Source organism: Calidris pugnax, unplaced genomic scaffold (assembly GCF_001431845.1).
Source record: "Calidris pugnax isolate Ruff unplaced genomic scaffold, ASM143184v1 scaffold318, whole genome shotgun sequence".
Lineage (NCBI taxonomy): Eukaryota > Metazoa > Chordata > Aves > Charadriiformes > Scolopacidae > Calidris > Calidris pugnax.
In genome coordinates, this window is record NW_015091062.1 from 260,210 (window position 1) to 274,816 (window position 14,607).

The following is a 14,607-nucleotide window of genomic DNA, read 5'->3' on the forward strand; positions in this document are numbered from 1 at the left end:
CAATCAAACCAACCACTTCTTCATCCATAGAGCATCTAATCCTTGCACAAGGACAGCCATGTAGATAGTAGAAAAACTATCACAGGGAATCAGGAAAGAGGTCGTTACGTCCACTCCAAAGTTGAGCTCTATTGGGACGGTGCTGGTTTATAAGGAGGCTGGTACTTAAAATATATATACCAGATGCAACCTTTCCAACAAACACATTGATACCTTCTGCATCTCTCCTCCTCCATGTCAGGTACTGTCAGATGGCTGGTGGCAGTCTAGTAACACATTTGAAGTCATTTAAATGAGCCTTTTTTTGAAAACCTGATTATTTTGTTTCCTTAAAACCCACCCCCCAACAAGGTTCTTTCCCCTCTTCGATTCATCCAGAAGTATCCATCACTGTTACTGTGTTCTGAAGTAAAGCCCGCGGCTACTATACCAGATCCACAAAATCTTCACTTTAATATGTTTGCTATCTTCATTTCCAAACTGCAGACGCCTAAAAGGCTCATCTCCACACTGCCATTTATCAGTTCTGTGGTCTGAAACTCCAGAGAGAATGTTTTCACCGGTAGCACAAACTGTAAAGATTCCAGTTATGTATTACCTTGCATCTGGGTAGCATTTTCTCAGGTAAGAACTGGCATTCAGGGAAAAACAAAGGCACTCTGTTGAATAAAGGTGAATTTTATTGAAGTGATGGCCACATGAAAAGGCCATGAAAGACATTTTTCCAACCAAAACATTTCTCTATTCAGACTAGCAATTCTGAAATAACTACAATAAATATATTTTTACCTCTTCATACATTTGGTTTCTCAGCTTGTGGGTGGTAACTGTTATTTGCAAGGCTCCTAAGGGAGATATTTTCACAGTACCAGTAAGAATAGAACTATCAGGTGGTCAAGGAAGCATCGGTGCAACAGGTGAAGCCAAGACAAAAGCCAAATGAAGCACAGGTGGTTAAGCTGCCTTCAAAGCCACTTACTACAAACTAAGGAGAGTTTTAAATATTCCTCCACAATTCCAGGATATGTTGTCTGTTACGAAAGCAAAAGGATGGAGAGTGACAGCCAAATGAAGATTTAAATTTAGAAAATAATCTAACAATGTATTCTCTCAATCGTGCTTTGGGGAAGGAGGGTCACAAAAGGAAAAAGCAACTCCACTTCTAACATGCCTTCTCTTTGGCCGTCCTGAATCCCAGACCCAACGGGCCACATCTGCACTACAGCCTGACAAGTTCTGCTGGAGCACATTTCACTTGCACAGATGAGTTGTCCCTTCTGGGTAAAGGGAACAAGAAAAGCATATAACCCATTTCTAAGTCAGCATAGGTAGTTAAAAATTCAGTCCCGGTGCACACACAGGCCTGGGGACTCTGAATCACTCCCATTTTTTTATTTTTAATTAGCATATACCCTGCATAGTGACAGTAGAGTCTCTTTTTTTTTTTTAAATTCTTTTTATTATTATCATTATTATATTTTTAGTATGCCCTCCTTAGATTTGGGCTCAAGGCAGCCGGATAGAAGAGTAAAATTTGGTCCTAAGCTTGTAAACTCTTTGGGCAGGGCTTACATTTTCTGGGAAAACATCCTAACAAATGGCACTGTAAAGCAAACAAGCAAATGAACCGGAAAGCAAAGTCAGCACAGTGCTCTTCCAAAAAAGAACACCACAGTTTATCAAGAAGCAACAGTACTAGTGAAAACTTTAAATTGCTTTTTGAAAGCAAATGACAGCTACAATGCTGTACATTACAAATGCAAATATATGACATATAAAAAGTTTTCTATGCAAAGTAATCCTGCTTCTAGTCCACATTCTTCTATGCCATTTACTGCAAGTGTATATTAAACTTTTATATATTTGCTTACAGACAGTTTATTGCGACAAAGGTAAGTTCTGGCAATCTTAGCAACAGAACACAGTTTAATAGCAGTTATTAAAATATTTTTACATTAATTAAGATCTTAATCTTCCATTGTAAAAAAAAATATATATAGTGATGCAAGTTGTCCACTACATTCGTAAGTACAAGACTTGAGTTTTACCAAAAACAGTGAGCATGCAACTCGGACTTGAAAGAAGTCAATAAGCAACTGGTATGTAATAGAGCCAGTGATATACGTTACTTGCATACATTCATTCACAGTTTACAATGTTAAATAATCTACAGTTCCGAAATATGTGCATTTTAAAAGGAACTTGTCACAGCTCTTTAGCGACAGCTGAGCAAACATCATGCAGGAGAGACTAAATCAGGTCAGCTGAAAACTGAGTTTGAACGAAGACAAAGTCGTACCCTTCCACTCATGTGCTTCCATTGTTAAAAATCACAGCAGGAGAATGACTTGCATTTATTTTTATGCATTTTTCAAATCTCTCCTGTCACTCTGTTTTAGCATTCTTTTGAGTGACATTAACCAAAGCCGTCTGTGAACAAGGAGTTAGAATTCAGCATCCAGGATCTGGAGCAAATCATGAATGCTGAAGATATGGCAATTGTTTCAAAAGCAAATGCAAGAAAGCCTAAATGTAGCTTCATGTTCACTATCTACATTTCCAAGCTACAAATGCCTAAAAGACTCATCTCCACACTACCATTTATCAGTTCTGTGATCTGAAGTCCAGAGAGAATGTTTTTATTGGTAGGACAAACCATAAAGATTCTAGTTAAAACACGTATTGAAGAGGGGAAGGGAAAGGGAAAAAACCCCAACAAACCCAACCAGCAACAACAACAAAAAAAAAGGTGCTTAAGGCTGTGGAAAGGAATTAAAGTATTTAAATAAAGCCCATTGGCTTTGTTGATTGTGTACTGAAATATATACAAGCAGCAAAAAATTCAACCAAGAGCACAGTTACTGAACAGTTTATTCTCAACATGTGCTGCCTCTCCACTGTTCTTATGTCCAGATTAATCTTAGCCCCAAATAAGGCAATATTAAAGAAATGAGCATCATTTTCTCAGGCCTCAACTAAGGTAGATAGGAAGGGAAGAATACTATTTAGTACTGGCATGTATAGCAGGGAATGATTCTGTGTAAAACAGCACAAAGAGCATGAAAATATGAGTGAAAGAGATGGAAAAGACTCTGGTTGAAAGTAAGCGGAGTTTAAAAACATATGTTTGCATTTTAATAACTTATAAATAAATTAAGATGGTGAACGGCAGCACAGACTATAAAGGAGAAAAGCAGACAGACTAAAAAAAAAGGTGCTGTGTTGATAATAGAAGTAGTAATTCTATATCAAAGTTTTATTTTACTTGAAAAAAATCAAACATTCTGTTGAATAATCTGTAACAGAGATTATGTCACCTGTGCAAAAGATTTGTGCAAACGACATGTACAAACACAGAGAAGTGAGACAAGGGTATGACATCTTCAATCATTAGAACATTTTAAAGATGCATCTATGGGCAAAAACTCTGTCCTTTTCCCTCAGAAGTTACTGTTAGAAGTCTGACCCACGGACTTACACTCTTCCTTTAGTGTCTTCAATATGACTAAGTCAGTATGAGTAGTCTTTTCATCTAAGTGCAGGCCTCGCTACAGTAATGAAACATTTCTTCCTGGTCTTGGACACAAACTTCCAACAAGCCATAGTTTAAGCCCTTTCTCCCAAAGTTTAAGCTCACTTATGACCTCTGATTCTTGGAGTACTGTCCCAAGATTTCCATAGATGCCACTAATCTCTACTACAGTACCATGCCCCAGATATGCCAAGCATTCTATTTCATATAATCTTAGGCACTCTCTACATTTTGTGGACCGTTGCCTTCATATTTTTTGCAAAAATAATAATAATAAAAAAATATAACCAAGACTAAAAATTGAGTCAAGTCAAAGCAGAAAATGCCATTGCTGTTTCTTAATGATCTTACATTTTGTAAGCATCACCAGAGAGGAAATAACTCCATTTTCATTTCTTCAATGTGCAGGGAGTAACACTAACCGTACAGATTAGCAAACTGACAAAAGTACTTGAAAGAAACTGTAAACACTTCAACAGTCTAAAGTCTAGTTAGTCCAGTTACTATAGTAGATCAAGTTTTTAAATCAGTAACAAAAGAACCATCACAGGTTTGTCAAATTCTGTTTCCAAGCAATTCGCAATTAATTTCTCACTTATTATATTTCTGATCATCAGCTTAAACATTTACAAGATGAAGAGTTCACTGCTGTCAAAGCATAAGATAGGACAGTCTCTCAGAGCTACTGAGGGCTTCTTTCTTAGAAGAGCCTAAAAAGCTGAAAATAACACACAGAAATAAAAACCTGTAGTTCAGTGCTACAACACCAATAGATTGTTCTTCTACATTAAGATTTCTCTTTTTACAGCTGTGGAATGTGTTTAAAGAGTCAGCATTTCCACTGTCTCATCGAAGTCCCGACCAGCTGTGGAGGTACGAAGCCCACCCAGAGGGCCGTGAGGAACTCTCTTCCTCACCTGAAGGAGAAAGAAAAACATACTTTAAACTAAGTTTATTATGTTAGACATTGCATCATTTGGCGACATGACCCATTGCCACCCCCCACCTCTGTCCTTTTACAAAGGCTGTCCTCGTAAACTTGTTGAGGAGGTAACACTCAATATTCATTCTTGGGCTGCCATAGATGTATTCATGGATTTTATCACCAAGTTCACTTTGCTTTCAGTACTTTAAGGATGTTTAAAGAGGCTATTTATCACCTTTCGCCAGAGAAATCGAATTGGTGTTCACTAGAATGCCACAAGTACATCAAAATGCTATGGACTTAATTTACATCTCAACTTTCCAAATGCAAAGCCTAGTGTGAAAAACAGTACTTTGCCACTCTTTGCATTCATGTGATTTTGTTTACAACTTTTAAGAGCTTATATATACACATGGGACTTACTCTTTATATTAATTTTAAAATAAAGTATAGGTCAGTTGCTAATGAAGTGCAAGCAGCTGTAGGTTGTTATTGATGAGTGACAAATAATGCCTTGAGAAGTGTTTCTAAGGGGACAAACACTCAAAGAGAGTATTTGAAGCAGAGACAGAACACTATTATTCAATCAGCTCGAGTTAATTTCTTGCAAAGACTTAACTCCTTTTCTTTCCTTCCCTAGTTGCTTTATTTCTGAAACAAGAAGTATATTATCTTGAAGATATTTTAAAAGTTAATGTACTGAAACTAATATTAAAGTCTGCAGTACTGCCTTGAGAGGACCGCTTTATCTTTTCAGAACATCTGCCAAGAAAGTAATTAACTTATGGTAACCTCTATTTTAAGGTTGTTTTGACAGAAATCTTTAACTCTACTCAAAATGTAAACACACTATGTTTTTACAACTTACTATCATCTTCCTAAATGTGTATGTTTCAGAAGAAATTACATTTTATTTACATTTTTGAGTATTTGTCCTGTTTTCTGAAAACTGAATACTAACTTCCCAACAGAGCAAAAGGTTTTAGAAGGTTTTAGTTTTAGTGCTAGCTCACTGGCATTATGCTGCTAAGCTTTGTTTCTCCTCAAAGGTCTACGTAAAAGCACAGAACTTCAGTTGCCTTTATTTCCACTTTTTCCTTTTTTTTTTGCAACAGAGTTTTGACCACAACCTACCTTGGGCAATTGCAACGAGTTTCCCCTTCTCTTCAGGGCTGAGCTGCAACATGGTGTCTATTACTGGGAGCAGCCTTTCCTTTTCGCTTCCTGATTTTAGAAATATGAACTGCAATAGCACATTCTTCAAGTATTCTAGATTAGCCACAGATTTTTCTCTCTCTTGATTTCTTTCCAACCTTCGTATTTCATTCTTAAGAAGCTGCAGATGAGGGGAAAAAAAAATGCAATATTGTTTGCTTCATATAATGAGCAATTGAACAAAGGTCTTTTGAAGAGCTAAAATCGAATTATGCAGCTTGCTTCAATAAGAACAATGCGTGCATAGCAACACACCCTGGACTAAAATCCAGTGAAACTTGAACACTGATAAAGTTGTTTATAGTGTTTATTAATGCTATTATTATATTGATAATATATATATAGCATATAACATATATACTATTATAAAAATCTGTCCAGTAGTTATAAGGAGTAAGAGTTGAACAGTTAAATAAGCAATGTGGATCCAAGTTTTAACAATATTAGCATTCATTAAGAAACATTTAACAAAAGAAAGCTTAGCATGTTTAGAGAATATGTTAACTTCAAAAATGTTTTAGGAAAACTCAGGAAGTTACAACCAAATTAAACTTAACTCTTCTAGTACACGTATCTCTAAACATGTATCTTCTTTTAACTTAAGAGCACTAAAAGGGGTTACAGAAAGAGAAACCAGACAATACTTCCCTTGGGATTTACTGTTTTTATGTAAGTGAAAACAGTAAAGGCACTTTACTAAACATTAAACTTCTAAACTCTTGAGGTTTTCGTTTGCAGCAGCTTTTACTCTCCCCTCGGCCCCCAACTAGAAACCATGAGGAATAAACTGAAAATACTGAAGTCAACTCTGGAAGTGCTAATTAGTCCTGTGGAGTAAAAACCCTTCCAAATTACAAGTTTTGCACCACCAAATTTTTATAGACTGGGATTTTCTGAAATATATTTAAACAGTTGGTCTAATAAACAGACCATGGAAATTAGAGCTGTCCCCATATATCCTGGATGTCTGCTAACCTTTATTTGTTCCATGAGGATTGCATTAGTTGCTTCTGATTCCCGAAGTAATTCATTCAAGTGATCAGCACTCTTTGCTGTTGTGTTTAGTTTCTGAATCAGCTCATCCTTAGTGAGTTCTGCTTGCCACTGGGATGGTTCTACAATTAATTGGAAAAGAAAACTGAGAGAAGGAAAAGCACTTAGACTACTGTATACTAACCAAACATTAGGACTTGATTAATGTAGATTCTTAGAAACAAAATCGCTGCAAAGTCAGACTGCAAAAACTAACAAGCATCATTGCTGCTGCTGCATGCTTGTTTTGTGATCTATTTTTGTGCAAAAGGTTTTAGAAGGTTTTAGTTTTAGTGCTAGCTCACTGGCATTATGCTGCTAAGCTTTGGAAAATGGTTTTAGTGCTAGCTCACTGGCATTATGCTGCTAAGCTTTGTTTCTCCTCAAAGGTCTACGTAAAAGCACAGAACTTCAGTTGCCTTTATTTCCACTTTTCCTTTTTTTTTGCAACAGAGTTTTGACCACAACCTACCTTGGGCAATTGCAACGAGTTTCCCCTTCTCTTCAGGGCTGAGCTGCAACATGGTGTCTATTACTGGGAGCAGCCTTTCCTTTTCGCTTCCTGATTTTAGAAATATGAACTGCAATAGCACATTCTTCAAGTATTCTAGATTAGCCACAGATTTTTCTCTCTCTTGATTTCTTTCCAACCTTCGTATTTCATTCTTAAGAAGCTGCAGATGAGGGGAAAAAAATGCAGTATTGTTTGCTTCATATAATGAGCAATTGAACAAAGGTCTTTTGAAAAGCTAAAATCGAATTATGCAGCTTGCTTCAATAAGAACAATACGTGCATAGCAACACACCCTGGACTAAAATCCAGTGAAATTTGAACACTGATAAAGCTGTCCAGAAATGATGTTTATTAATGCTATTATTATACAGATAATATAGATAGCATATAACATATATACTATTATTATAAAAATCTGTCTAGTAGTTATAAGGAGTAAGAGTTGAACAGTTAAATAAGTAATGTGGATCCAAGTTTTACCAATATTAGCATTCATTAAGAAACATTTAACAAAAGAAAGCTTAGCATGTTTAGAGAATATGTTACCTTCAAAAAAAACTTACATTTACTAAAAGAGTTATCTCTAAACATGTATCTTCTTTTAACTTAACTTCAAAAATGTTTTAGGAAAACTCAGGAAGTTACAACCAAATTAAACTTAACTCTTCTAGTACACGTATCTCTAAACATGTATCTTCTTTTAACTTAAGAGCACTAAAAGGGGTTACAGGAAGAGAAACCAGACAATACTTTCCTTTGGATTTACTGTTTTTATTTAAGTGAAAACAGTAAAGGCACTTTACTAAACATTAAACTTCTAAACTCTTGAGGTTTTCGTTTGCAGCAGCTTTTACTCTCCCCTCGGCCCCCAACTAGAAACCATGAGGAATAAACTGAAAATACTGAAGTCAACTCTGGAAGTGCTAATTAGTCCTGTGGAGTAAAAACCCTTCCAAATTACAAGTTTTGCACCACCAAATTTTTATAGACTGGGATTTTCTGAAATATATTTAAACAGTTGGTCTAATAAACAGACCATGGAAATTAGAGCTGTCCCCATATATCCTGGATGTCTGCTAACCTTTATTTGTTCCATGAGGATTGCATTAGTTGCTTCTGATTCCCGAAGTAATTCATTCAAGTGATCAGCACTCTTTGCTGTTGTGTTTAGTTTCTGAATCAGCTCATCCTTAGTGAGTTCTGCTTGCCACTGGGATGGTTCTACAATTAATTGGAAAAGAAAACTGAGAGAAGGAAAAGCACTTAGACTACTGTATACTAACCAAACATTAGGACTTGATTAATGTAGATTCTTAGAAACAAAATCGCTGCAAAGTCAGACTGCAAAAACTAACAAGCATCATTGCTGCACTTTACTAAACATTAAACTTCTAAACTCTTGAGGTTTTCCTTTGCAGCAGCTTTTACTCTCCCCTCGGCCCCCAACTAGAAACCATGAGGAATAAACTGAAAATACTGAAGTCAACTCTGGAAGTGCTAATTAGTCCTGTGGAGTAAAAACCCTTCCAAAATACAGGTTTTGAACCAGCACATTTTTATAGACTGGGATTTTCTGAAATATATTTAGTGTTAAACAGTTGGTCTAATAAACAGACCACGGAAATTAGAGCTGTCCCCATATATCCTGGATGTCTGCTAACCTTTATTTGTTCCATGAGGATTGCATTAGTTGCTTCTGATTCCCGAAGTAATTCATTCAAGTGATCAGCACTCTTTGCTGTTGTGTTTAGTTTCTGAATCAGCTCATCCTTAGTGAGTTCTGCTTGCCACTGGGATGGTTCTACAATTAATTGGAAAAGAAAACTGAGAGAAGGAAAAGCACTTAGACTACTGTATACTAACCAAACATTAGGACTTGATTAATGTAGATTCTTAGAAATTAAATCGCTGCAAAGTCAGACTGCAAAAACTAACAAGCATCATTGCTGTGCTGCATGCTTGTTTTGTGATCTATTTTTGTGTATGTAAGTATATTAGAAGGGGATTGGCAAATCAGTTATAAGTACGTCAAGATACATGGTTTTAATTTACCCCTTGTTTCCTACCCATAGATGGAGATTTTCAACAGTTCTCCACAAAGGGTTCAATAGACTTTTAAAACATAATTAGATGCTACCATTTATTTTTCCACTTTTGGGGGACACTTAGAACATCGTTCTTCATGCTAGCTTTTGTTTCCCTAGAAAAAAACCTATGAATCAATAACCATTCTGATAGGCTACATTAAGATGAACATACATTTTATCACTTCATTAATGAGAGTTAAATCAGCACTTAATTGTTTCTAGTAGAGACTGGTCCAGAATACAAAAAGTTCTGCAACTATTCATTGACTAGCTCATCCTGCCTTTTCCCTATAGAAAGTCACAAATACAACATCTCTAAATCACTTGACTCTTAAGTAGACTCGTGTCTTGTGCTTGAAATAATGCAAACACGATGATCTCAGATATTTTGAGGGCACAAACTTCTACAACTTATGTAGGCAAGTGCTTCAAAAAGCCATGTGTTCCACCTACCAAGTTTTGCTTCTGGGGAGTTCAGAAGTTGTTCCAAGGATGGTACGTAGGTGCTGGCTGAAGAGACAGATTCTGTGTCCGTTGTTTCCATACCTTCTCCCTCTTCCCTAGCTACAGTGTGCACATCGAGAACAGGAAGGTCAGTGTTTCGTCGTTCTCTTAAGTTCTTCATTGCTGGATTTGAAACAGCTGGACCTGAAAGATACTCACTGATGTTTGTCACTGAAAGATACTTACTGGTGTTTGTCATCAGAATGAAATTGGTAGAGCTACTTCACAGGCGTGACCGTTTCAGATTGGAAAGCAGTACATAAAATAGTCTTCAAAAAGCAGGGGAGGAAAGGTGAAGGAAAGAAAGCCAGATACACACACATAACATTTAAAATAGAAAATCCAGCCTTTCACTTCCAAATGACCATTCCAATCACAGCCTGTTTCTAAATCCAAATTTGATTGGCAATTATTATTTCAGCAACTATGAAACCTTTGTTCAACTCTCCCCAAAGATGTGTCATAGCTACGACAAGAGTGTCAAATGTTTTTCCATGCAAAACAGAATTAGCTTTTCTTTCAACCAGTCCTGCAGCAGGTGTAGATCGTTCTGTTTTAACACTGCATGCACTATCCTGCTGCTTCAGTAACATATGGAAAAAAGTAACTTCTTAAACCGTTACTGCTGTTTGGCAAACATCCAGTTACACCTTAATTAGTAACTTTACAGACATAAAAATAGCACGTGAGCTTGAACCCAGTAAAATCTTAAATTAGAAGAAGGATCACATAGCAAGTATACCAATAACAGCGATTGTTAAAATAGCTTTCAGTACACTTTTCTTTACTCCTTATACTGGAGGCAGAGGCCCAGTATGATCCAAAATATGAGACAAACTAATAGGAAGAGCACTGAATATTTACAAATTCATTTCCCTGCATCTGTCCGCCAATGCAGGTACTGCAGAAGAGATAAACAGTGATGCAGATTCTGGAATGTAACAGAATAGTTCCAGCTGGAAGGGACTTAAAATGATCATCTAGTCTAACCACCTGACCACTTCAGGGCTGACCAAAAGTGTTCCTTACTCGGTATCAGTGGATTGATAGGGCATGCTGCAAATTCTCCAGAAAAAGTTTCTAATGTATTACAGAACCACACACCATTAACATGTTTTAGATTCAGACTCAGGCACACAAAATTGTATCCAACCCAAGAAAACCTGGTGTTACAACTGCAAATTACCTTTTGTGCTTGGTTCATTTCTGAGTTGGAAGAGCTGAACCTCTACTCTGGACAGTTGCTGCTGAAGTGTCTCTACTGTCTTCCTGTGCTCTTCTTGCAGGTTCCTGACCTGATCTCTGAAATTGTTCCGGAGAGCTTCATTCTGGGCTGACAGCTGACTCAAAGCCTGGGCATGCTCTGTTTTCATGACCATGTTCTCAGATTGTATTGTGCAAAGTCTGAAAACAGAGGATACACAAAACATAAGAAATGAACAGCAAACAGTCATTTTTACATTTCAATATTTTTAAAGGACTTTTCAATTTGCATGTACATGACTACCTTAGAATGACCATGTAACTTTTTTCCATTTCAATTCCTCTTTTTAGAGCGAAAAATCTAAGACTGAGAAAGTAATACTTATTCCCTATCCTGTGAATGCACTGTGCCATTATAAACTCTTGATTTCTATTTCAGAACACAAAATCCAGGCATCTTTGCGAAAAAATGGAAGCATTAGAGACACTGGATTCTAAACATTCTTAAATTAAAAAACTGTAATATTTTGTACAGGGCACGTCACTTACCTTATACTCTAATTCCTTCAACGTTTATTTACCAAACACTTATGCAGGACTTCCGAAAACATACGTTTTCACGAAGCTAGGTTTAATTTAATTTTTTTAAGCTTCAACTTCCAGTGCAAAAAAGGGCAGAATAGTGCAGTTGTTAGCAAGAAAAATGTCAGTAACGCACCAATTGTACTTGGCTTGGAGGTATTCCAGAAGCAAGACAAAACTGTCACAAGCAACAAGTGCATGTATGGAAAGACTAAGCATTGGACTTGCCCTTATAAGCATACAAATTTAAATATAGCCAGAGTAGCAAGGAGCTAGTCTCTCTGGGTACTAAGGGAACCTACTGTGATATGGGTTGTTTCCAGAAAAATGCAGAATGAAATAAATTTAGTTAATTAACATGAACTATCACGTGGCTATCAAGAAAAGATAAAACAGAACAAAAACAGAGACAAGAAGTCAACAGTTCCTAATACTACACTGTAATTTCTAATGAATATTTCACGTGAACTTCTTTGTACCCTAAATAGAGAAGAAAAGGAAAGACCCTTTTTGAAGAGCTCAATTATGCGATTTTTCAAGAAGTGATACAGATTAAACAGACTGAATTTGAAAATACTGAAAATATGTTGAAATTTGTTTGAAAATATTCAAAATATATTTTGAAAGAAATAGCAGATTAAGGTTGTGGCAAGCATAGACTTAAAAACCAGTACTTTCTGCAAGAAAGGTGGGTGCAGGACTGAATATTTTGTTTGCTCTGCATTTAACTACCTTATTTTTCTAATAGGAAACATCCCATAAAATTTAGTTGAGCAGTTCAACACATACATAGTGCTGAGTATTGGATTTAAAAACAGTCAACTTGCTTAAAAAATGTTAATTTTAAAATCTGATAGTTAACAGGTAGAAAGCTTGCAGAAATCTCAAATTCCCTGATCAGTAACTACTTCGTTTTCATTGTTGAAAGTTCTGAAGGCTGATGAAAAATAGCAAACAATCCTTCTGAAAGTTCCTTTAACTTTCTCAAGAGTTGTCCCGTTTCTTTGGGAAGTATAGTTATAGACCACTACATGCCCAGCCCTTAAAGGTCACCCAAAATAAATATGTATATTCCTCAGCAGGCCATACTTTTCACGGAGTTCTGCCTCTTTTGCAACAGTCTCTTGCAGCATCTTATTGTGCCTTTCCAGCAGGGTGTCGTGTTCAGATTGCAATGCCTGGAGTTCAGATGCATTCATCTGCGAGTTATGCTGAGCATCTTGCAGCTTAACTTTAAGTTGATCTATCACCATTTCCAACTGCTCTCTACAAGGGGAACAAAGAAATAAACATCATACATTTTAGAAGAACTGTATTATTTCAGAACCTATAATACACCTACAACATTTTGGATAGCTGATCTAAATTGCTTATTTATTACTTAAATTAATGTATCACCATGACCAAAAAGAAAATAAATCTTAGAATGTGACTGCAACAGAAGCAATTAGGAAAGTTCTGTCAGCATTTCAATATATAAATATAAATATACCACACCTCATCTGAACTGCTTTGATCTATTTATTACTTAAATCAATGTATCACCATGACCAAAAAGAAAATAAATCTTAGAATGTGACTGCAACAGAAGCAATTAGGAAAGTTCTGTCAGCATTTCAATATATAAATATAAATATACCACACCTCATCTGAACTGCTTGGAACTTAACTATTGGGGTAGAAAGTGCAACTGCTACCACTTTCTACTTCAAGCTTGTTTGGAGGAACAACAATTAGGAAAGTTCTGAAAACGTTTCAATATAGGTACAAATAAATTTACCGCACCTCATCTGAACTGCTGGGAACTTAACTATTGGGGTAGAAAGTGCAACTGCTACCACTTTCTACTTCAAGCTTGTTTGGAGGAACAAGACAGGAGGAGAATAATATGTGATGGAGAAACAACTTCTTAAAAGTGGTGGAAGTTGCTTTTTTGTTTATTAAATGCACATCAGTTCAGTGAAAGTAAATACAGGAGACAAATGGCTGGAGGAGATTTTGAGCAAAGGACTAGAAAGCAACATCAGTCCATAAAAACAGATGAACTGAAGGTCAGAAATAAATCAAAATCAGATACACCAGGAGGAAAAAGTCTCACATTCTCCTTTTACGCTTTCTGTATTTATATATGCAGACATCTCTGTTATCTCATGAACTGTGTATTTCTTTAATTCTTAGAGTTGATACTTGTAAATCATTTTTTGATAACTATGTCATCTGTTTCTTGCTTGATTACTTGTCCACTGTTTCCAAAGCGACCCTCTTTCACAAAAACCTAACAATACCAGAACTTCTTAAAATTCTGAGAAAAGGAGAGACAAAAAATGCAGCTCTTGCAGTTTGCTTGCTTCAAAGAAAAGACGGGGTAGATGTATTTAAAACCACACACAAAGCACGAAACAAAAGTCCTCTAACAAAGCAGAAGTCTCCCTCTGGTGGATTTTCAGCGGCAATTGCACGTACTCAGTGTCAGAAATGTGTCAGAAATGACTTGACATCTCACAGATAAATGTCTGGTCTGTCACCAAGGACAGCTATCAATAATTTATGAAAATAACTCAGAGAAACTGATCTACTTTTGAAGTGCATTCAGCCATTTTCTGAAGTGAATCTGAATTTACCTGGCTTACATCTATACTTAAATGATTTTCAGGAAACTTCTGGCAGTGTAACTTTTTTTTTTTTTTTTTCTCCAAGTCTTTCCTCATATAACAGCTGATAAGACAAGAGTATTTCATAAATATGCTGGGGCTGATGACTGAATTGGCAGCCAGAGCCTTACGTATATTAAACCATTCCTTCCTGAAAAAGTTCAAAGTGAGCTCAGCTGAACGGTACCAATCTGCTCTCTTCTTCTTAGTTGGAAATGGTACTTTGCTGCAATAGTTTATGTCAGAGAAAATGACGTATCAAGTTTACACAAAACATGCTGGGTAATTTCTGCTCGTAAGAATCACAAGAATCTTCCTAACACCTTACTTCTCCCTCTGACTGTAACAACAGGTAATCTACA

At 36.4% G+C, this 14,607-nt stretch overlaps 2 protein-coding genes across 2 annotated transcripts in view; both read right to left on the reverse strand.

The window, feature by feature from the left end:
- Window positions 1-660: 660 nt before the first annotated feature.
- Window positions 661-14,607, reverse strand: part of GCC2 (GRIP and coiled-coil domain containing 2) — a 49,110-nt gene continuing 35,163 nt past the window's right edge. Inside the window, exons 22-23 of the mRNA XM_014956707.1 lie at window positions 7,177-7,378; window positions 661-4,449 (exon numbers count right to left, since the gene is read on the reverse strand). Of these exons, the coding sequence (XP_014812193.1) occupies window positions 4,379-4,449; window positions 7,177-7,378 (273 nt within the window). The 3' untranslated portion in view covers window positions 661-4,378. The remainder of the gene's footprint in view (window positions 4,450-7,176; window positions 7,379-14,607) is intronic.
- LOC106896602 (GRIP and coiled-coil domain-containing protein 2-like) lies at window positions 8,921-12,846 on the reverse strand. Its single transcript, XM_014956706.1, has 4 exons — window positions 12,684-12,846; window positions 10,996-11,213; window positions 9,759-9,953; window positions 8,921-9,042 (listed from the first exon to the last, which is right to left on the reverse strand). The coding sequence occupies exons 1-4, from the start codon at window positions 12,791-12,793 to the stop codon at window positions 9,026-9,028; spliced, it is 540 nt and encodes a 179-aa protein (XP_014812192.1). The 5' UTR covers window positions 12,794-12,846; the 3' UTR covers window positions 8,921-9,025.

Bases quoted from the DNA above. Each gene is read 5' to 3' on its own strand.
- LOC106896602 (XM_014956706.1), bottom strand. From the start codon at position 12,793: ATGAATGCATCTGAACTCCAGGCATTGCAATCTGAACACGACACCCTG. The intron at 11,214-12,683 runs GTATGGCCTGCT...CTCTGTTTTCAG, and splicing joins GAGGCAGAACTCCGTGAAAA to ACTTTGCACAATACAATCTG. The intron at 9,954-10,995 runs GTAATTTGCAGT...AGTATCTTTCAG, and splicing joins AAATGAACCAAGCACAAAAG to GTCCAGCTGTTTCAAATCCA.